Source organism: Arachis stenosperma, chromosome 2, assembly GCF_014773155.1.
Source record: "Arachis stenosperma cultivar V10309 chromosome 2, arast.V10309.gnm1.PFL2, whole genome shotgun sequence".
NCBI lineage: Eukaryota > Viridiplantae > Streptophyta > Magnoliopsida > Fabales > Fabaceae > Arachis > Arachis stenosperma.
Genome location: NC_080378.1, coordinates 116975712 through 116997159, shown reverse-complemented (window position 1 = coordinate 116997159; position 21448 = coordinate 116975712). Strand labels below are relative to the sequence as shown.

The 21448-nt window shown below is 32.4% G+C and overlaps 4 protein-coding genes across 4 annotated transcripts; 3 read left to right on the top strand and 1 right to left on the bottom strand.

The window, feature by feature from the left end:
• Positions 1-4682: 4682 nt before the first annotated feature.
• On the top strand, positions 4683-5469 carry LOC130961510 (uncharacterized). The gene has a single exon (XM_057887441.1). The coding sequence runs from the start codon at positions 4817-4819 to the stop codon at positions 5333-5335; it is 519 nt and encodes a 172-aa protein (XP_057743424.1). The 5' UTR covers positions 4683-4816; the 3' UTR covers positions 5336-5469.
• Positions 5470-5722: 253 nt separating this feature from the next.
• Positions 5723-7854, top strand: LOC130961509 (uncharacterized). The gene has a single exon (XM_057887439.1). It carries the CDS (start codon positions 6452-6454, stop codon positions 6998-7000), a length of 549 nt encoding a protein of 182 aa, XP_057743422.1. The 5' UTR covers positions 5723-6451; the 3' UTR covers positions 7001-7854.
• Positions 7855-8805: 951 nt separating this feature from the next.
• On the top strand, positions 8806-11361 carry LOC130961831 (uncharacterized protein At5g01610-like). Its single transcript, XM_057887852.1, has 2 exons — positions 8806-9893; positions 10448-11361. The coding sequence occupies exon 1, from the start codon at positions 9384-9386 to the stop codon at positions 9879-9881; it is 498 nt and encodes a 165-aa protein (XP_057743835.1). The 5' UTR covers positions 8806-9383; the 3' UTR covers positions 9882-9893; positions 10448-11361.
• A 1118-nt stretch (positions 11362-12479) lies between these two features.
• LOC130958085 (indole-3-acetic acid-induced protein ARG2-like) lies at positions 12480-17849 on the bottom strand. Its single transcript, XM_057884982.1, has 2 exons — positions 17724-17849; positions 12480-12888 (listed from the first exon to the last, which is right to left on the bottom strand). Exons 1-2 carry the CDS (start codon positions 17804-17806, stop codon positions 12663-12665), a joined length of 309 nt encoding a protein of 102 aa, XP_057740965.1. The 5' UTR covers positions 17807-17849; the 3' UTR covers positions 12480-12662.
• Positions 17850-21448: the final 3599 nt, after the last annotated feature.

Genomic DNA, 21448 nt, shown 5'->3' with positions numbered 1-21448 from the left:
GTTCGAAATCCTAGCCCAACCCGCGTTTTTTAGCGGGTTTTGCAGATCGGTCTGGCGGACTCGACCCGTTTTGTCACCCCTAACTAGCACCAAGCCTCGGCTAAGAAGGCTGTGTTAAGTCATTACACTAAACCTTTATGACACATGGATCATAATTGAGTAAATAGGTTTTCTCTTTTTATTTTTTTGTATTCCAACAGGCCTGAATCCAAAACAAAAAAGCTGATAAGTAATTATTGGTCTCTAGGTAGATAACTACATATCTTAATAATCTAGAAACATAGCCCATTTTTCCGAAATAAATTATGACCTATTTCCCCTCAGGTTCAAATGAGCTGTCTATTTTCTTATGACCCGGAGAAAAAAAAAAAAAAACATATCTCATTTCTTACCTTCGTAGTACGTGTACGTACACTTCATTCAAATATAAAATAAATATTAGGAAGTATGATAAAATAGTAAAATACATTAGATAAATATACTTCATATGGTAATTACTTAATTAGTTAATTACCTCTCATGATCTAGCCTTCATCGCATTTTTGTTGGATGATTGGATCATAGTATCAAAGTTTAATTTATTCTCCATGACAAAATTTGAATAAATAAACATTTTAATAATCTCATCCGTCATGAATCCTCAATGTTTGTCTTTTTACTTTTTTTTTTTTTTATCATGATCCTTTTACTTTCTGAAACTATATATTAAAAGAATTCTCCAAGTGTTGGACTTCGAAGTGACGAAAGGTTGTGTGTAACAACAAATTGTGGCCCGAATCTATTCACTATATTTTATTTGGAAACGCCAAAATAAATAAATAAACACAAACAAAAAAATCTTAAAATTTAAAATAATAAAATATCCTAACAAAAAAAACTAAATATTATATATGTATTATCAAAAAGAGCTTTAGCCATCCGATTTTGATTATATTTTTTTTAAACAAAATATAAAAAAAAAATTTATTTTTAAAATTCGATAATTTTATGTCAAGTAAACTTTTTTACAAAATGTTTATCAAATATCAAAATTATTTACCACTAGTTAGTAAAAGTCAACATTATTTTTTATTATTTTTATTATATATTTTAATTTTTTTAAAATTTTATTTTTTGATATTTAGAAATAATTTTATCAACACTAAAATCTTAATAAATATTTTTGGTAATTTTTTTAAGGTTAAGTACGATTTTGGTTTTTAAAGTAGGAGTTGAAAATTTTTTTTGTCTCTGACCCCTTTTTTTTTATAAAATCGTTTCTAAGGTTTAATTTAATTTTAAAATCATCCTTTTTACCAAAATTTTAATTTTTATTATCAAATTACTCCTAACTAAACAAAATATAAAATAAAGAAAAAAAAAAGAAAAACGGGATAAGGGAAAGAGAATCACGCTAGGGAGAGGGGGTGGAATTTCGTAGAGAATAAGAGGGGGAAGAGAAGGTGGAGAAGAGAAGGAGAAGGGAATCCTCCACCACTGCTCTTGTCGTCATCGCTACTGCCCGTCGTTCGGTCCTCGTCGCCAGATCTCACCACTCCTCTTCCTCGCATACGTTGCATCGTCTACCCAGTCCCTCAACAAGCGTCGTCGCATCATCGCACTCTCTTCCTCTTTGTTGTCGCCGCCGCAACGACGGTGTCCTCCGCATCTGTTACTTCTACATCGTCACATTGTCGCACTCTTTGTCCTCTTTGTTCTTCTTCTTTTGTTATTTCTATATCTAGTTCTGCTTCTATTTCTAATTTTGATGCTTTTAATTTTGCTTTTGTTTTAATTTTGTATCTAATTCATCGTTCTTTTAATTTTGATGTTTCTATTATTTCTGTTTCTGCTTCTATTTCAGTTTTTAATTCTGCTTCAACTTTTGTTTCCAATTCTGTTTATACTTCTGCTTCATTGTTGTTGCTGAAGAAGAAAAAAAAGAAGAGATAACTTTATTGTTTTTGCTTTTGATTCATTGTTCTTGTGCTTCTGATTTGGATTCGGATTCATTAATCTTGTACTTCATTATTTTTTCTTTTGATTCATTGTTGTTGATTGTATTGTTGTTGTTGCTGGTGAGTTTACTGTTGTTGTTGTTGTTGATGGAGAAGAATAAAAATTAGAATAGGAATTATGTATATATTTTGGTGAAGAAGAAAAAGGGTATTTTGATCCGAATGACGGTTTTAAAAATAAGTTAAACCTTAGAGACGTTTTGAAAGCAAAAAAAGGTTGGGAACGAAAAAAAAATATTCAGTCCCTATCTTAAGGACCAAAATTGTACTAACCCTTCTTTTTACTATGCCTGCACACGGATCGGATCGGCTCGAATTAGATATAAGCATAATTAAAAAAAAAACTGTTTTATTTAAGGCCTATTTGATTGTTTTTACAAAAAAATGTCTAAAAAATTTATTTTTTTACATATGTTTAAGCCTATTTACTCCTAAAATATTATCAATAAATTTTTTTAAATAACAAAAAAAATTAATAATAACACAAGATTTAAGTTTAATTATTTTAAATTAAATACAACATAAAAAATTAAAAATAAAATATTATAATCTATTCTATTTATACAAAACATACAAATATGTGGATCTACAAATTAAATTCACAGATATTACTATCAAATCTACAATCTGATTCTATCACAGTATAAATCTAATATGATCTTATCGGATAACTTTGTGAATCGAATAATATTCACACAATTTAAATTAGATATAAATAATAACCACAAATATGAGAATATTATTATAGGGTCCTACTTCTTATTACCTATATATACTCATCTTTTGCTTGACATCAACAGCAATTAATAAAATAAATACTTGAAAGGTATTTTTATTCGTCACTATCTTATAGATATTAGTGATTATTTCACGAGAATACAGAAAAGCTAGTTAAATATTACATATTGTCAGATTTATATGAATTTAGTTAACTGCTAACATCTGATTTAAGGATATATATTAAGGTTATTAGTTAAAAAATTTTAAAAATATACAAATTTAGTTTTCAATACAAATATTTATATATTAAAATAAAATATTTAAATTTTTTTACTAATAATAAAAACATATATTACCCTATATTTTAAAAAGTTTGTATGGGCGTTTAAGTTGTAATTCCTTTAAATTTTGTGTCTCGATTTCTGATACAGACAAAGCCCTTTTTCTCAAAATGCACATCTCTCACGTGCTACGCGAGTTTCTCGCACTTATTAGAATATTAATTAATAATGGTAGATACAGATCTATACCATGCGTAAAAATAAAAATAAAAAAAGACTGAAGTTGGAGTGAATAGCTCAGTAAAACAATGGGGCTGGTCCCTCGGATGATTGTCATGTTGAAGTTGAAGGTGAAGTTGGTACAAACAATTGAGAAAAAAGATGCACCCAAAAATTAAACAATTAGGAAAAAAAAACTTTTTTGCTTTTCATGAAAAAAGGTATATTTTCAATTTAGGATGTGTGCTTAACTACTTCCGAATTAAATATTAGTGTAGTTTTTTTTAAAAAAATGTCATATTTTAAATTTATTAGGTCATAAATAAAATTTATTTAAGATATTAAACATCATAAAATAGAATCAAATAGAAATAATTTTTTTAAAATTTTAAGAATAAAAAATTCAATTATTATATTTTTATAAAAAAACATTAGCCATTAAATGAATATTAAATATAAAATATAAAATATATATTAAGAATATAAGAAATAACACACATGGATATGCAGAAATACATTAATTTTTATTTAAATATATTTTATCCTGTATTTTATAACCATATAATTTTAATTTTTCTCGGTAAAATATTTTTTAATAAATAATCCTTTAAATATATTTTTATAAATATTTATTCAATATGATTCAAATTCACTAAATGTTATTTTAGAACTTAGTATTTTCCTAGTAGACCTTAGTTTAATGGTAGCAAGATTGATGTCTATATAGAAACAACTTTTATTTTTGTGTGTGTGAAAATAATAGTTATTAAAAAAGTTTCATTTTCAACCCTAAACTTTTTCAATAATAGTTATTAAAAAAGTTTTATTTTTCAACACTAAATTATCTCCGATTTTTAAATATAATTTTTTAACAAATTTGTATTTGTTAAATTTTATTAAAATTATTTATGTTGTATAAATAAATATTTTTTTTAAAGTTTTCATTTAGGCTTCATTAAAATTATTTTTTTCTAAGATAATTTCTGTTGAATTGTTTTTTGAATTTTCAGACCCAATATCTATAAAAAAATAAATATTTTTGTTATTTTTAATATATATTAGACAAATATATCACTAATAAATTTTATTATAAAATAAATTAATTTTTACTTAAAATAAAAAATTAATTTATTTAATAAAAATAAATCTTATAAAAATTTATTAAAAAATAAAATATTCAAAATTTACATAATTAATTATTATTATTATTATTAAAAAATTATTAAAAATTATTATTTTTATTATTAATTCATTATTAGTATTTTAAACAAATAAAATAAAATATATTATTAAATTATTAGACTAAATAAATTTTAAAAAAATTAAATTAATGATCATGGTCCCTATTATTTATTATTATTATTATTATTATTATTATTATTATTATTATTATGACTTTTCCACCGAACCTTAGCTCGAAGAATCCCTTCCTCTCTTCTTACTTTCCCATTTATATTTTATATAACATCACATTCATCTCCCCACAACAAAAACAAATCCAAAATATCTCTAAAGACAAGTATTATTTCATCATTTCATCAATTCATCAATTCAATCCAACCTTCCTAACTTGAAATTTCCATCACACTAACAATAACCATGTCTTCAATCACCACCAAATTCCTCTTCACCCTTCTCTTCCTCCTCTTCTCTCTCAAATCATCATCATCACATGCTTCTTCAATTCAACACCACCAACACCAAGTTCAACAAGATGAGAAGCTATCAGCCTATGATGTTCTCCAACAATACGGTTTCCCTGTCGGTCTTCTCCCAAAGGGTATAATTGGCTATGCACTCAACAAAGAAACCGGCGAGTTCGCTGCATACATGGATGCCACGTGTTCGTTTTCTATTGAAGGGTACACCCTAAAGTACAAGTCCACCATAACCGGTGTTATAACACAAGGTAGGCTCTATAATCTTAAGGGTGTTAGTGTTAAGATTCTTCTTTTGTGGCTCAACATAGTTGAAGTCAAACGTGACGGCGATGAGATTCAATTCTCTGTTGGTATTGCTTCTGCCAATTTTGGAGTTGAAAATTTCTATGAGAGTCCTCAGTGTGGCTGTGGATTCGATTGTGTCACTGTTAACACTCTACCCCTCTCTTCAATTTAATTCAACATTTTGCATTTTAATTAATATCTTATCATATGTTATGATTTTTCTTCTTACAAATTACAATGTATTTATTTAGCATCGCTTTATTTTGTCTTTGCTCTTATCATTTATCAAACACCCCCACTTCTACATTGAGCACATCGTTGCAGCTTTTGGCGTTTTTTTCAATTTTTTTATTTCATTTTCCCTTTTTCTATAAAGTCGATCAGTACCATATAATATCGTAACATTAATATGGTGGTCCCACTATAAGTAAATAAATAATTTGTGTCATGACTTTTTTATTTACTGTCCGCTTAGTTTTAAATAATTGTATCTACCAAGAAATGCTGCTTAAAATAAAATATAATACTTTCCGTCCTTTGATGCCTCATATAATTAATGTGATATTTTTTAAAAAAAAAAGAATATTCTAAGTAATTGTGTAGTTGTTCTTTTCAGTATAATGTATAGATACGTGTATTTTCGATAGCCGCACAAGCTAGATACTCTCATAAAGTATTTTCTCTGATTACATTTCTTTAACTTCATATACATGTTATCTAAGCTTTATAGAAATAGAGTTTATAGGATTTTATACTTCTTTAATATTTAAATTAAGCATGTTGAATTATTACTTGGAAAAATTTAATTCATTAAAAAGAAATATTAATATATGAATAAATTATATTATATAAAATTTTGTATCTAATATTTTTAGTAAAAATTTATACATAAAATTATTAATTAAAATTATCAAATAATAATTTAATTAAATATGTAAATTATCTAATAATTTTACATAAAAATAACTAAACGTAAATTTTTACAATTATTTTTTTATGCTTACAAAAACACACGCCTTTTCAAATAATGGACCCAACCCAAACCTAAACGAGTTGCTATTAGTCAATTAGTCAAACTCGTGTGTGTGGAGAAAATTAAAATTTATCTATGCTTTTTGGTCTTTCCACGTGTCCACTAGGAACTAAAATATCACCATCCATTATGGTAGTTGGAATCTACGGTCTAGAAAATAACAACAAAGTAAAGAATCCAAGTAACACCATCATCAATTAAAATGTTCCTCACACTCACAACACAGTAACACACTCATAAACCCAAAAGAAAAAAATGGGTACTATCAATTTTCAAGCAAAACCCATATTCCAAAATCTAATATTTCTCACAACCTTGATCCTGATCTTCCTCTCAACCCCATCATTATCCTCTAATGAAGAAAACACAACCACCTTAACTGCTTATGATGTTCTTCAAAAATTCAATTTCCCAATTGGGCTTCTCCCAAACGGTGTTCTAAGCTACGAATTAGACCCTTCCACGGGTAACTTCAAAGCTTACTTAGATGGCACTTGCACGTTCAAGATTGAGTCCTATGATTTGAACTATAAGTCAACCATAACAGGTGTCATCACCAAGAACAAGATCTCTAGCTTAAGTGGTATTCAGGTTAAGGTTTTGTTCCTTTGGTTGAACATTGTGTCGGTGACACGTGTTGATGATGAGTTACAATTCTCGGTTGGGATTGCATCTGCTGATTTTGCGGTTAGTAATTTCTATGAGTCTCCCACTTGTGGTTGTGGATTTGATTGTGTGAATTTGGCTAATAAGGTCATTAATCATGGGAACATGTCATCACATGATTATGTTATGTCTTCTTAATTAGGGTTGTTGGATCGGAGAGAACTTGTTAATTAGGTGTGTTAAATAAGATTATATCATGGTTTTGATGTTGTATTTGGATGTTTTTAGTACTTCATCTTCCATATCAACATGGTGAAAGGGACTAAGGTTTGTTTTAATAGCCTTTTGTGGTTCTCTTCATAAGTTCTTATGAGATTTGTTTAGAGAAATTTTTGTGAGTTTGCCAATCAATTGATTTATCATAAATTGAAGTATTTGTCACACTTAATAATTGAATGTCACAATGTGTATAAGTGACGAAATCTTAAATATAATTACACATAAAATGGATTATATTATACTTCACTAACTTAACATGTTTTCTTGTACTTATTAGTTTGTGTTGTCCTTTTACACATGATTTATGTGGAAAGTGGAAAGTACATTTGATTAAGCATGTATGTGTATAATTTATTTTTATTTTCCTTTTAATAAGTGTAACTTGGAGAGTGACAACCGTGATGATATTTTCGCGTGAAAATGATATTGCGAATCGTTAGATGGTTGATCGATCTTATACATCGAGTTAATGTACATTTTTTTTATCAATGGATGAAGTGTGATATCTATTTCATATTAATCATGAATCTTATTTAACGGAGAAGAGAATTCTGTCGATTCCGTATACAAATCATCAAAATGATGATAATTGAAAACATTTCGCAGCTTAGACATCCGAAGCTGATGATCACATGGGTATCACTTTCCAGGTGCTTGGTTTAGGTGGGAAAATATGGCCGGACTCCATGGTCATGTTTGTTTCTAATTCTTTTTGACAATTTAAGTGGATTTAGGATTCAAAATGTGACCAAAAAAAAAAAGAATATTCAATTATGCTCTAATTATTTATTAGTCTCTTTCAGATCCTAAAATGGGGAATTTTTTTTGGGGGGGGGGGGTTTCTCATTTTTTGCATAAGTAGTGGATCTTTTTTTATTAAATTAAGGGAAAAAGACAGAGTTTGATTTTTTAAATTTTTAACAAATACATCTCTGACAAAATTTAAATACAAAAAAGTTCATAACTTCAACAAACAGAGAACAATTTAGTCCTTCCGTCTATTTAGTTCAGTTTTTATCATACTAGTGGCATTAGTTAGCATTAGTTCATTTATGCATCAAGTTAGTATTAGTTCATTTGTGTATCATTTATGTATTAAGTTAACATTAGTGCGTTTGTGTATTATATTAGAACTAGTATTTTTATCTATAATAATATTACGAGAATATTTTTTTTTTTAAATTATAGTTCACTTTGTTCTAACAGTATAAATTATGCATGGCACAAAAGATTTATAAAATCAAATTACTTTTACAAAAAAGTCGTAAATTGACAAAAGTCTTTAGCTAAAAAGACCAAGATATCTGCAGATAAAAAATTAAATAATAAGATTTTTACTTATTATTTTTGTATGAAAATGTCTAATTTTTTATTAATAATTAATTTTAACATTCGTTATCTAAAACTTAAAATAATTTAATGTGTATATTTTTACATTTAAAATATTTTAATTACAAAAAAATATCGAATGACATATTTTGATTTGTCAAATTACTAATATAAAATATAATTATATATAGAGTAAAAATAGTAGAGAGAAATAGAAAAATGGAGAGGTAGATGAGAGAATTTAATAAAGGAGTTTATTAATTTTGAAAAAAAATTTCTCTCAATTTTAATAAAAGTGTCATGTGACACATTTAATTATTAAATTAGATAGTAATATATGATACATAATATATGTATATTTCAATTAGATAGTAATATATGATACATATAGAAGCATAATGAATTAAATTCTCAATGACTTATTTGTCCTTCGAACATTATTTGCAAAATGAAGTCAAGGACTTATTTGTCCTTCGAAATTTATTCCCCTTCTAGCGTGACACTGTAACAGACATCTGGACACCGTTTCAGTCATATCAGCTAGTTCTGTTTGGTGTATGAAAGACAAATAGACAGAAGGATTAAATTGTTCTTCGTTTGTTAAAGTCAGGGACATTTTTGTATTTAAATTTTGTCATAGATGTATTTGTCTCTATATGCCCTTTTTCCTTAAATTAATTGAAATTTTTAGATTTAAACCATTCATTAATCAATGCATTCTTACGATGAAAATCACGCTCATTTTGGGCCAACAAAAAAAACATGGTAATCCAATTCTAACACAGCTGTGTCATGAGTCACATACCAAACAGTCAGATCCATTTAATTTAATCCACCAAACAAACGAAACGACGTCGTTTTGTTAAACCCCAGTCCCCACTTCTTTCTTTTTTCATTCATAGTTTCATTTCATACTAACCGAAAAACTGAACCAAAAACCCTTCCATCCCAAAAAAAAAAAAAAAAAACCGCCATGGCTCCGATCACCGCCATTCTTCTCTTCCTCCTCCTCTCTCCGCTGCTCACCACTTCCTCCCTCGCCGGAGAACCTACCGCATACGAGGCTCTCGCCAGCTACGATTTCCCCTCGGGAATTCTCCCTGAAGGCATAACCGGCTACGAACTCGACGAATCCACGGGCAAATTCCGCGCGTTCCTAAACGGAACCTGCAGCTTCTCTCTGGAAGGTTCCTACGAGCTTAGCTACAAATCAACGATCAGTGGCATTATCTCGAAAGACAAGCTAACGGAGCTCAACGGCGTCTCCGTTAAGGTCCTCTTCTTCTGGCTTAACATCGTCGAGGTCGTGCGTAACGGCGACGAGCTCGATTTCTCCGTTGGAATCGCCTCCGCTTCGTTCCCGCTTGATAACTTCTTCGTGTCGCCACGGTGCGGTTGCGGATTGAACTGCGACGACGAATTCCGAATGAGGAAGCTTAAGTTGAGGAATCCATCGGTTTCGTCATCGTAGAAATTAAAAAAAGTATAATTTATTTTTCAGAAATTTAATTAGGTTTCTCTGTGGATTTGTGTTGAATACTGTTATCGTAAATCAATTGCATAGTTTTGATTGGTGGTTTATTTTGTGCATGTTCTTGCTTGATAATTAGGTTATTATTATGTTAAAATTAAAAAAAAAAAAAAAAACTTGAGGGATTCTTAGGTACTTCTTTCCGCTATTGTTAAAATTGAATCGAATAAGAAATTTGTTATTCTACTTGCTGTCATGCTGTGACATAATCACAAAATCCAAAAGAATTTCTCTTAAACAATAGTATAGAGAGTCAGAATTTTGTCAGTATTTGCTACAATGATGTTGACAGCTTGACATGTTTATAGAGTCACTTTTGATTGTTGAAATGCTATTTTTTTGTATGGATTCAAACATGATGAACTATGCTTGCTGTAACAAAAAAGGGAAGGGGCCTTTTGTATGTTCACGTGGTATTTTCCTAAGCTGTTTTTGCTTCTGTGTGATTCATTATTCTGTGCTTTTGGACTGTTAAAAAGCTTAATTAATTTGATCATATTCACCAGGGAATAAGGATTGGAGCATTTTCGATTTTCACTGCAATGCTCTTTCTAGATCTGGCATTTAAACCACAGAATAAATACAGTGTAGTGGTTTTGCTTAGTGTCTTGAAGAACAGGACTATTATAATGGCATGTTAAATTGCAATTGTAGCTTATATTAATCAATTTGTATGAAGGGGATATGGGAATCAATCACTGATGTTTTATTCTGATGGAGGTTGTTTACCTGTATACCATAGATCTTGTTACAGTAATTTCGGTTTGATACACTATGCATAAGCAAAATCTGAAAATTGTTTGATATGCACAGTATTGGAAAATGGAAATTCTCTGGATAAGCAACTTAGTTGTAGTGTGGCACAGGGAGGTTTTGAGAAAAATTCTCAAACTTATTTTAGAATAATAGTGTATATAAAGTGTGAAATAGTAATACAACTACTTATTAGAAATCAGAAATGTCAAAATGTAGTTTGTCAAAATCTGTTTGTTTGGTGGAGATGACTTAATAATACAATAAAGATAGTGTACAAAGTGTTGTGGATCAAATATCTGGAATTCCAAATAGTGTAAACTTCATTACGTTTTGGTGCTTGCTTAATGCAATAATGATGGACCTAAAAACTACCCATATTTTGCTAATTACTCGCATAACCCGTTCACCAATATCAAGTTTTGCAATCGTTGGGCAAGCTTGAAATGCAACCATCTTTGCTAACTTAACATGAACTCGGGGGCTTGAAGCTTGCCTGGACTATGGGTTTTCGAAGATTGGAGGTAGGAGATGCAGCAGTGGTAATGAACTTGATCAATGGAGAAAGAAACCTCCGCAATCACCTCGATGTTCTTGTTTGAAGAATTGATGAGCCGAAAAGTAGAAATTAGTGTTTATTTTTTACAGGTTTACAGAGAGAACAATAGATGTACTGATTGTCTTATTCGAAGGAACTATCTCAGAATTAGCTAAGTTCCTCAATGAGGATGAAGAAGGAATTCATTTTTTTGGTCATTGTATTACTCACATACCTATACACCCACACTACGAGGTTTTCAAATCTCATCCCAGTCTTAGTTGGGATTTGAATTGATGCAACTTTTTAAGATGCAACTTATTTTGTTATTTGATCTTGCTCTCTGTTGCAAAGAAGAAACTACTTTATCCCGTAGAGTCTGTATTTTGGTTTTCTTGATTTTTGGGATTTTAGTTACTGTATAATAAAAAAAAGGTAGAAAATTCCCCAGCCTCCAATCTGGCAACAATTAGGAGGATAATCGAAATAAGTGAGAATTTGACGTCATGCAAAGTGCACTTCCAAAACAGCAAAACTCTTAAAATGTTTAAAACATGTGGATGCACAAACACCTCAAAATCATTGCATCAAATAATTTTCACCGACGTTTGTTATGTTTTGAAATGTTTGCTTGAAGGACATGACATAGGTTTATATAGTCAAGTTTTCGTGCATTTATGAAAATTATATTTTTGTCGATAGTTGAAAGAGCAAACTGTGTGGCATTTAAGAAAATTAAATGACTTAAGTTCAAATTTATCACAAGAGAAGTTCAAGAACCATAGACTTTAAGTCATAGGATTAAAGTCATATGCAACTGCCAGTCATTTCAAACACTAATACAAGACAAATTCATCAACTATGACTCCGATGCAAACAGTTGCCCAAGTAGTCTTGAATCTTGATAAAAACTTATTAATGTTTCAAATTTAAAATACTTAGTATACTTTTTATTTGGTCGTAATAATCATATTTTCCAACGTAACATTTTTTTTGTAATTGTTCAAATTAACTTCTTCAACTTTATGCCCGAGTCAAATTGGTTGCTTAAATTTTCATTGAATCAAATAGGTTCCCAAAATTATCTACCATGCATCGTTTTAGTCAACAATGCATATCAACGTGAGTCAAATAACATACATGAACATAAAAAATGAGTTAGAAACCGATTTAATAATTCAATAGAAATTGGAATACCAATTTGAGTATTTATTCCCAAAAAAAGAAAATAGAGTAAGAGTTGCTAATATTCGCCTAGAGGTTCGATTAAGTAAGGTTCACAAACGATGCTTGAAATATTAAATCATAATCTTCATGTCCTAATTCATCACCTTTCGCTACTAGTATATCATACATGAAAGTATGAAACATAATGAGAATTTTATTGTTGTAATCATAACATATGTTTTGGTGGAGTCACATAATCATTATTAATTGTTGAATTTTTTGGTCAAAAGTGAAGCTCTGAGCTCAGCAACATCGATCTCATTGATGTTTTCTGGTTTGTAGTAACCGGTGACAGTGTCCGGCATCCATGACACCTTTTTAGCAGTTGCCACCTTTTCTTCCACCGTCGCCGGCCCCATTTTGCTGCCACTTATGGTGGCTCTTCCTCCGCTTGCTACACTTTGTGCTGTTGCCACCGCGTACGTACGTCTATATATACTCCACAAAAAAAGCATAGTATAATGTATTAATTAATTAAACCCTTCTTGTTTTGTGAGATTCGGATTTGTATTAATATAAGAGAAAATGATTAAAATGGTATTTTAAAATTTATCTTGCTAAAAGAAATTTTAAAAGATACTAACAATAAATAAATTTTTAAAAAAAATTTAAAACACAACAAAAAAATTAGATATTAAATATATATTTTAAAAAATACTTTAGATATCAAATTTTAATACAAATTTGTATAATCATTACTATAGAATTAAGATATTTTTATCTTTAAAATTTGATAAATTTATGTCAAGTGAATTTTAAAAAAAAATTTGAAAGACCACCTTTTTTGAAAATTAAAAAAAAATTAGAGATCAAATTTTGCTATGAATTTTTGTGTACCTTTTAAATATTTATTCAAATATTGACACAAAAATTCAGATCAAGTGAATAAGTCGGTTGCTAAATACAAAATTTTTTTTGTGACTCATAAAAATATAATATTTAATGGTTAATTTTGACGTATTTTTAAATTTTTTGAATCTATTCTATTAGTAACATTTTAAAATTTTTTTTTTTTTGCAAACGAATCTTTCAAATATTAAATTGGTAGTTAACCCTTTTAATAATTACATATGTCAAATATATTTGGTACGTATAGAATGTATTTTTCATTCATGATCAATATAATATTTGTAAATAATTTAACATTATAATTTAATATATTCAAATACAGATTAATGTTGTGAACTTTATACACAAATATACTTATTTAATTTATCTTATATTAATAGGTACGAGGATAGGAAAAAAAAAATTAATCAATAATCATCCAACATGAACTTTGGAGTCTAGTTTTTGGATTTTGGATGTGTTATATTTTAAATTTTGAATATTTGAACTTTTTTTACGATTATTAGTTTATTTTTTGTTAATTTTTAGCAAAATCGATATTATTATTGAACAATAATATCCATGATTTTTTTTATTATTAAGCAGCCACTAACATCATTCATTTTGTAAAAAGACTTAGACTATTTACCAATAAATTTATTTATTTAGATTTTTTTAAGTGACAAATTGAAAAAACAATAATAATTGTTTTATAGACGCAACAAATTTATGATTAAACTTTATATAAAAAATTTCACTATCTAAGAATTAGGGCAATTTACAGAAATAAATAAAGTGGGAGAATTATTTACGTAAATGTGCAAATCTGTTTGTTGTTACGATTTTGTGCAAAATTGAATATTATGTAAACCATGGCAACCCACCACGGTTTCAAAACAAACATAAACCGTGGGAGGTCACCACGGTTTATGAACAAATTGTGTTGCATGTAAACCGTGGGAGGTCACCACGGTTTACGTATGAAAAAGTGTGTGCATAAACCGTGGTGAGTCACCACGGTTTATGAGGAAGCAATTTTGAAAAAGTGTGCAAATAAACCCTAATTACGTTATGTTAATGTGCATGATTGTTAGTGTTATATTTCAGAGTTACTGCTAAATATTATTTATCTTTTGAGTATGTAGTGAGTGCCTGATTCAGAGTAATTCATCTGTTCATGTATGGTATATATATAATGCACATTATCAAAGATATCTAAAGAGGTTTAATGAAACTGATAATTTAAAACGACGTTATTATACAAACAGATTTCGTTGTTGATGAAACAAGTTGAAAGTGACATATTTAACCAACGACGCATTACTAAGATTACTTAGAGCAAGAAACAAATAAAACAGCATAGACGAGGGTTACACAACATGGGATCTAAGCATCCCCTCCACCACTTTGTGATCGCTGCTGACAGTTCCTTCGCGTATGCCCAGGCTGACGGCATAACCCACAACGCTTCGGCTGATTCTGTTGAGACTGATCCATGCTTCCTCGGATCCTGGTTGACTTTGGACGACCTTCCTTTGCCCGCCGCAGATTAGGGTCAGGAATAATGGTCGGGCCACCATATGGAGGCCACAGGCCTTCAGGAATAGGTGGGAGAAACCCATGATTGTAAACGTTGAACACCTCAGTCATACGATACACCTCATGAACATATGACGCCCAGTTTAACCGGGAGTAGGCGCAACAGGCAATGGCGTGGCAACATGGATAATGCAGCGCCTGGAAGTGCCCACAATCGCATCGGTGATCTTTAAGGGAAACTCTGTAGCTACCAAGAGAGAACGTCCCCGTTGGTGTTGTCTCAGCCACGGTGTACTCTAGTTGGTGCCTGTCGTATAATGTCACAGTAAAGCACCTGGAGTCTCTAAGGTTCCGATCAATAGCCTTGACCAACGCCTGACAGAATTCATGGCCGGCTCCGAGTTGTGCCTCTGCTGTCTGTCCCCGGACTACAAATAGCTGTGCAAGCCTCCCGTAGGTTGACTTAACCAATGATGTGACAGGGAGGTTGCGAGTTCCCTTTAGCACGGAGTTCACACATTCACTGATGTTTGTGGTCATGTGCCCGAACCGTCGACCAGCATCCTCATGTTGGGTCCATTTGTCATACTCCATACGGTTGGCCCAGTCACACATTGCTGGATTCTCAGTCCGCATGATGTCGAACCAGTAGTAAAACTCACCCTCAGTCTTGGCGTAGGCAGCATTGACCAGTAACCTCCTTGAGTCCTTACCTTTGAACGTTAGGGCGAAATTGGCGGCCACATGCCTTATACAGTAGGCCCGGAATGCACGAGGAGGCAGCCATCCATTCTCAGGTGCCTCAAGGGCCGCCTTGATCCCATTATGCCTGTCTGAGATAACTAGGATACCCTCCTGAGGAGTCACATGCTCTCGTAGGTTTGACAAGAAGAATGACCACGACTCTGCATTTTCCCCCTCTACAAGGGCGAATGCTACCGGGAGGATGTTCGAGTTTCCGTCCTGAGCTATAGCCAACAGGAGCGTCCCTCCATACTTCCCATACAAGTGGGTACCATCAATACTGACGAGTGGCTTGCAATGCCGGAAAGCCTCGATACAGGGTGGAAATGTCCAGAAAAGTCGGTGAAAGTACACCCTCGACTCATCAACAGCACCACCAATCTGAACCGGAGACGTCTTCAGCACCGTGATTGTTCCCGGCATTGTTGCCTGGATCCCTAGCATCCAACGGGGCAGTTCCGCGTAAGACTATTCCCAATCTCCATATATTTCTGCCACAGCCTTCTGCTTAGCCAACCAGACCTTCCTGTAACTAGGCCTGAAACCGTAATCAGCTTCTGTCGCTTCTTGAAGTACCTTTACCGTAACCGCAGCATCAGCCCTAACCATAGGAAGAATCCTCGCACATATAACGTTATAATCCAGCTGACGGTGATCACTTGATATAGAAGTTGCGAGGCACGTGTGTGGCCCGTTGTACCTCCTAACCTCCCAAGTTCCCTTTCGTGCACGAAGCGCTACACGAATCAACCAAGTGCAACCCTTGCCGAATTGCTTGCATTTTCCATGATACTTCAAATGATCCGATTCGATGACTCTGTACTCAACACCTCGCCGGATGCTATAGTCCTTCACACTGAGCACAGCTTCATCTTTACTCTGAAAAGATTGCCCAATCTCAAATTCTGTAGAAGATCTACCGACTATGTTACCACTGTCTTCCTGTTGACGAAGAGCTTCCAAGTTTAGTGTCGAGAAGTGTGGAGGGTATTGATGAGAAGCAGAACTTGAAGGCCGATGTTGCGCATCTGGATCGCCGCCTCTGTTTTCGTCGCTGTCACCATCGATATCAACAGGCTCCTCTTCAGATTCATCGTCACGCATTGCATTCTCTATATGATCAGGTCCACCAAAGTCTTCGAGATAAGGCACAATACCACCACCGGTGCCCACGACGTTGGCAGGCTCAACGACTGCTACAGGCTCGAAAGGGACAGAACCAACAACCTCCGTTTGTTGTAAGTCAGCCGCAAAAGAAGGTGATTGAACCGGCGGAAGACGCGGTCTGACCGGAGGCATCGAACTAGATGCACCACCAGCGGAAGCTACGCAAGGAACTGGAGCGGATGCCCCAGAACTATCGACACCAACCTCCAACTTCGCAAACAACTCATGGATTCTGATCTCCGGAAAACTCCTTACACAGTAGAACAGAACCCTAATATCTTCATCAGACTTAACCGCAAAGGTTTCGTACTGAACACCGGTCGAGACAACCGCCATTGGAATCTTGTAGAATAGTTTCTTCACCCACTTGGAACCCAACACGCCAAGCTTCTCCAAGATGCTGGTCTTCAAGTCCGACAAACTCATAGACGAACTGATAAACATACTTAGTGGTTCTCTGTCGGTGAACTTCACACCATGGCTTTTGCTTTTTTTTATTTTTCCAGAGCAATGCACCAGAGCAAGAAAGCTCTCTTCCTCACTAGCCATTGTGAGAATGATCTCTTCTGGTGCTTGAATCACCCACATATATATAGATTTTTCGTCAAAGTAAACCGTGGCAACCCACCACGTTTTCTAGCTCCTCATAAACCGTGGTGACTCACCACGGTTTATGCACACACTTTTTCATACGTAAACCGTGGTGACCTCCCACGGTTTACATGCAACACAATTTGTTCATAAACCGTGGTGACCTCCCACGGTTTATGTTTGTTTTGAAACCGTGGTGGGTTGCCACGGTTTACATAATATTCAATTTTGCACAAAATCGTAACAACAAACAGATTTGCACATTTACGTAAATAATTCTCCCACTTTATTTATTTCTGTAAATTGCCCTATGTAGACTAAATTCATGTACGGACTAAAATGTAAAAAACTAGGTAATTAATTTTCACATGAAATAGGATTAAAAATCTTTATACCTGGTAATGAGAGAGATGGAGAATCCTCCAAGAACATGAGCAGAGAGAAACTTCACATTATTAGTGAAAAAAGAGCTAGCCATGTTTTATTATTATTTGTAATTGTGATTTGTGATTAAACTTTATTGTTAAGTTGTGATGAGAACATATTTTAGTGGGGGTGTTTTTATAGGCAACTAAAGACAATGAACATACATGCATATAGCTCCGTCAAATTTAATCTACTAACATAAGCTAATTATAATCATCTATCTTAATAACTTGAACAAATTCAATGTCTAATCTTAGCTAATTTTGTTTATTGATCTAGCTAGAAGTACTTTAACTACATGTGTCTACATTTGTAGTTACGTTTTGTACAAAATTGTTGAAGTCAATAGATGTGCTGATAGGTTATTAATAAAGGAAAAAGGTAGGTATCTACTTTTGTTAAAGACTCTAATAATGAATGGGAAAGAAATCAAAGTATTATCATGTGATTTTCTGTTAATAATTATGTAGAAACTAGAAAGCATTATCACATGTATATATTAATGGTTGATTATCACGAAGAGTGTTAATTTTCTCAATTTTTTTGTAATTTTTTTGTATTAAGTAATTAATGTTGTTAAGTGTGATTTTTATTATATATTATCTTTTATCATATGGCTTTCCTTTGTTTCACTTAAAAAATGTGCAACGAAAAATCACACTTTATAACACTTATTAAAAAAAATATCATACTTTTATTTATTTATGTCCACCCGTGGTCTTGAGATAAAGGGAAAAAATGATGTGGTCACAATTTCGTTTTGGAAAAGTATAGGTGAACAATGAAAATATTAAACAATGTAAACAATAGATATATTGGATGTTCATTTTACTAGTGTATAGATGGTTATTTTAATATTAAAATTTAGAGGGTTAATTTAAAAGTATAATATGTTTTTATTTGATTGGTGATTGTTTATATTGTTCACCAAACTCATTGTCCCCTAGCATTCCCCTTTCGTTTTTTATCATGGTCCATATTATGTGAACATGACTCATATCACGGGTTCCCAAATATATATTATATATACATATTACTGATGGTATTTATTTCAATGGCACTTTCATGGTTAAAATTCAGTCTATTTACTATTTAGTTACATTTCAAAAAACTCCTGTCTTATAATTTGAAGGATCCTGGAGAAATTTCTATTAAGTAGATGAATTCTTTCGACCAGTTTAATTATTTTGTGGGTTCTTATAATTTTATTAAATTATTAAATAAATTATTATATATATTTTATTAATTTTAATTTTTTTTATAATAAATATTTAATTATAAAATCTAATATAATATAAGAATTTAATTAAAAAAATAAAAATATATAATCTAATTAAAAAATTGATAAAACATATCAACTGACAAAGTAATTAAACATATTTTAAACATTAATATTTTGAGAGTTTGTGACAAGTATTTAATTAGGTTATAATAATTAGATTGTCAACAAACTCTTACTATCTCTATCTCATCTAAAAGATAAGATCTCAACAAACTCTTAAAATATAAGATAAGATAGAATACCGTCACTAGGGCGGTAATCAAACTCTACTATAAATACACTGGCACCCCCCAGATATAACTCACGTTCTAATCTACAAAAATCCTGCTCAAAGACCTTACTAATTTAAGCATCGGAATCTCTTGCAGGTACTACCTCCTACTTTCTCACGAGAAACTCGGACATGCGGCACCTCGACACCAAAGAGGTCGGACGTTGTCATACCAAGAGATTTGGACCTCACGTTCAATTCAATCCCAAATCACCGTTTCAAGTAACCCTCGAAACATTGGCGCCGTTGTTGGCGACCTGGAATTCATCCCATAGCGATGGCCGACAACCAGCACGAAGACAGCCACTCAGTATATGAATCCAAAGATGAGCCCCAACCAGAGAGCAACGTTATTATACTGCCTCCTCCACCTCAAGAACAGGACCCCTAAGGAGAAGGGCCATCGGCCAACCCTAGGCAAACACGGATTCATTTGAAAATCTATCATCTCAAAAAAGAAGAACCTCCACAAACCGCTAAAATACTGGGTCTCATCCGAGACCGAAGAGATCGGTTAGAACAACTCAAGTACGAGGTTGAACGACAGCGAGAGGCTGAACGATTGTTACGAAGGGAGGTAAGAAGACAAAGACAGCTAGAAGAAAAGCTCCTGAAGTTGAAAACCGACCTTTGAATTCGAACTACCTAAACAGATTGGGAAGACAGCCCTCTCAGTGGAGAAGATCCATTCTCAGAAGAGATCATGCGGGCCAAAGTACCCAGGAATTTTAAAACCCCCGATATGGACTTCTACGATGGAACGACCGACCCTAAATATCATCTCAACAACTTCAAAAGTAGTCATGAAATGGTTCGACACCTTATCCCCCAGGTCGGTCACTAGCTTTGACAACCTGTCCTGAAAGTTCCTAACCAGGTTCTCCATCTAGAAGGATAAAGTAAAACACGCACTGAGCTTATTAGGGATCAAACAAGAAGTTGGAGAAACCCTCCGAGAGTATATATAAAGGTTCAACAAAGCATGCTTAAAAATTTAGAGCCTACCCACTGAAGCTGTGATTATGGGACTAGTCAACGGCCTCAAAGATGGGCCATTCTCCCAGTCCATATCCAAACAACACCCAACTTTTCTAAATGAAGTTAAAGAAGGACAGAGAAATACATCAACATGGAAGAAAATTTCCGACTAAAGAAACCTCTTCCTCGGCCAAATCTGCCCTACGAAGCCCAGGAGAAGGAGAAGAGAAGCTGACTGCTAATTGGAAAGGACTATACAAAATAGTAGAGATCTTAGATAAACAACTCATACGAAACGATCTCAATGAGATCGGATAAAAAACGAGTTGTAAAAACAACTTGATAAAGGCTGATTACTCAAAGTTGAATTTATGAAAGAAAACTCAACATCTCAAAAGACCTAACTTTATTTTAAAGGCAAAAAGGTTTTTTCGAAAAATAAAATAGCGATTTGAGCACTGTTTATAAGAGTAACAAAGAACAAACGTTTAAATTTTCAAACAGGTGAAAAATCCGACCTCCATAGAAAGGAGCACCCGACATCTAAGCAGAAGCCACAGAATACTCGATCTCGACCTATATAAAGATCAGGACTCGAGCAGGGACACTGTTTATACCTTAACCAAAATTATAAAGCCAATCCTAATAAAGACACAAGGCCCACCTCAAAGGATGTCTTCTACTGGATACCCGACCTCTTTGAGAGGTCGGACAAGACGAACGAGACCGGCTTGTACTCATCTAAATAAGTAACTGCCTCCGCAAATCTCTCTTACTATCTCTATCTCATCTAAAAGATAAGATTTCAACAAACTCCAAAGATATAAGATAAGATAAAACTACCGCCAATAGGGAGATTATCAAACTCTACCATAAATACACTGGTACCTTCCCAAACATAACTCACATTCTAATCCAGCACCTCGACACCAAAAAAATCGGACGCTACCATATCAAGGAATCTAAATTTTATGTTTAGACCTAAGTCACCGTTTCAAGCAATTCTCAAAACAAATAACAAAACATAATAAATTCTGATAATCCTAACATTTCTCATTAATATATTTTGTACATTTTGATATAAAATCATATTTGGAAAATTTATTTAGTGTTTTATGTAAATTTTGTTTAATTTGCTTAAATGTAAAAATACCATAAAGCTA

What these genes read in the sequence shown, in the direction of transcription:
- LOC130961831 (XM_057887852.1), top strand. Translation starts at nt 9,384, where the DNA reads ATGGCTCCGATCACCGCCATTCTTCTCTTCCTCCTCCTCTCTCCGCTG.
- LOC130958085 (XM_057884982.1), bottom strand. Translation starts at nt 17,806, where the DNA reads ATGGCTAGCTCTTTTTTCACTAATAATGTGAAGTTTCTCTCTGCTCAT. An exon ending in TCCATCTCTCTCATTACCAG is followed by an intron (nt 12,889 to 17,723) that starts GTATAAAGATTT and finishes GAGTATATATAG; the next exon opens with ACGTACGTACGCGGTGGCAA.
- LOC130961509 (XM_057887439.1), top strand. Translation starts at nt 6,452, where the DNA reads ATGGGTACTATCAATTTTCAAGCAAAACCCATATTCCAAAATCTAATA.
- LOC130961510 (XM_057887441.1), top strand. Translation starts at nt 4,817, where the DNA reads ATGTCTTCAATCACCACCAAATTCCTCTTCACCCTTCTCTTCCTCCTC.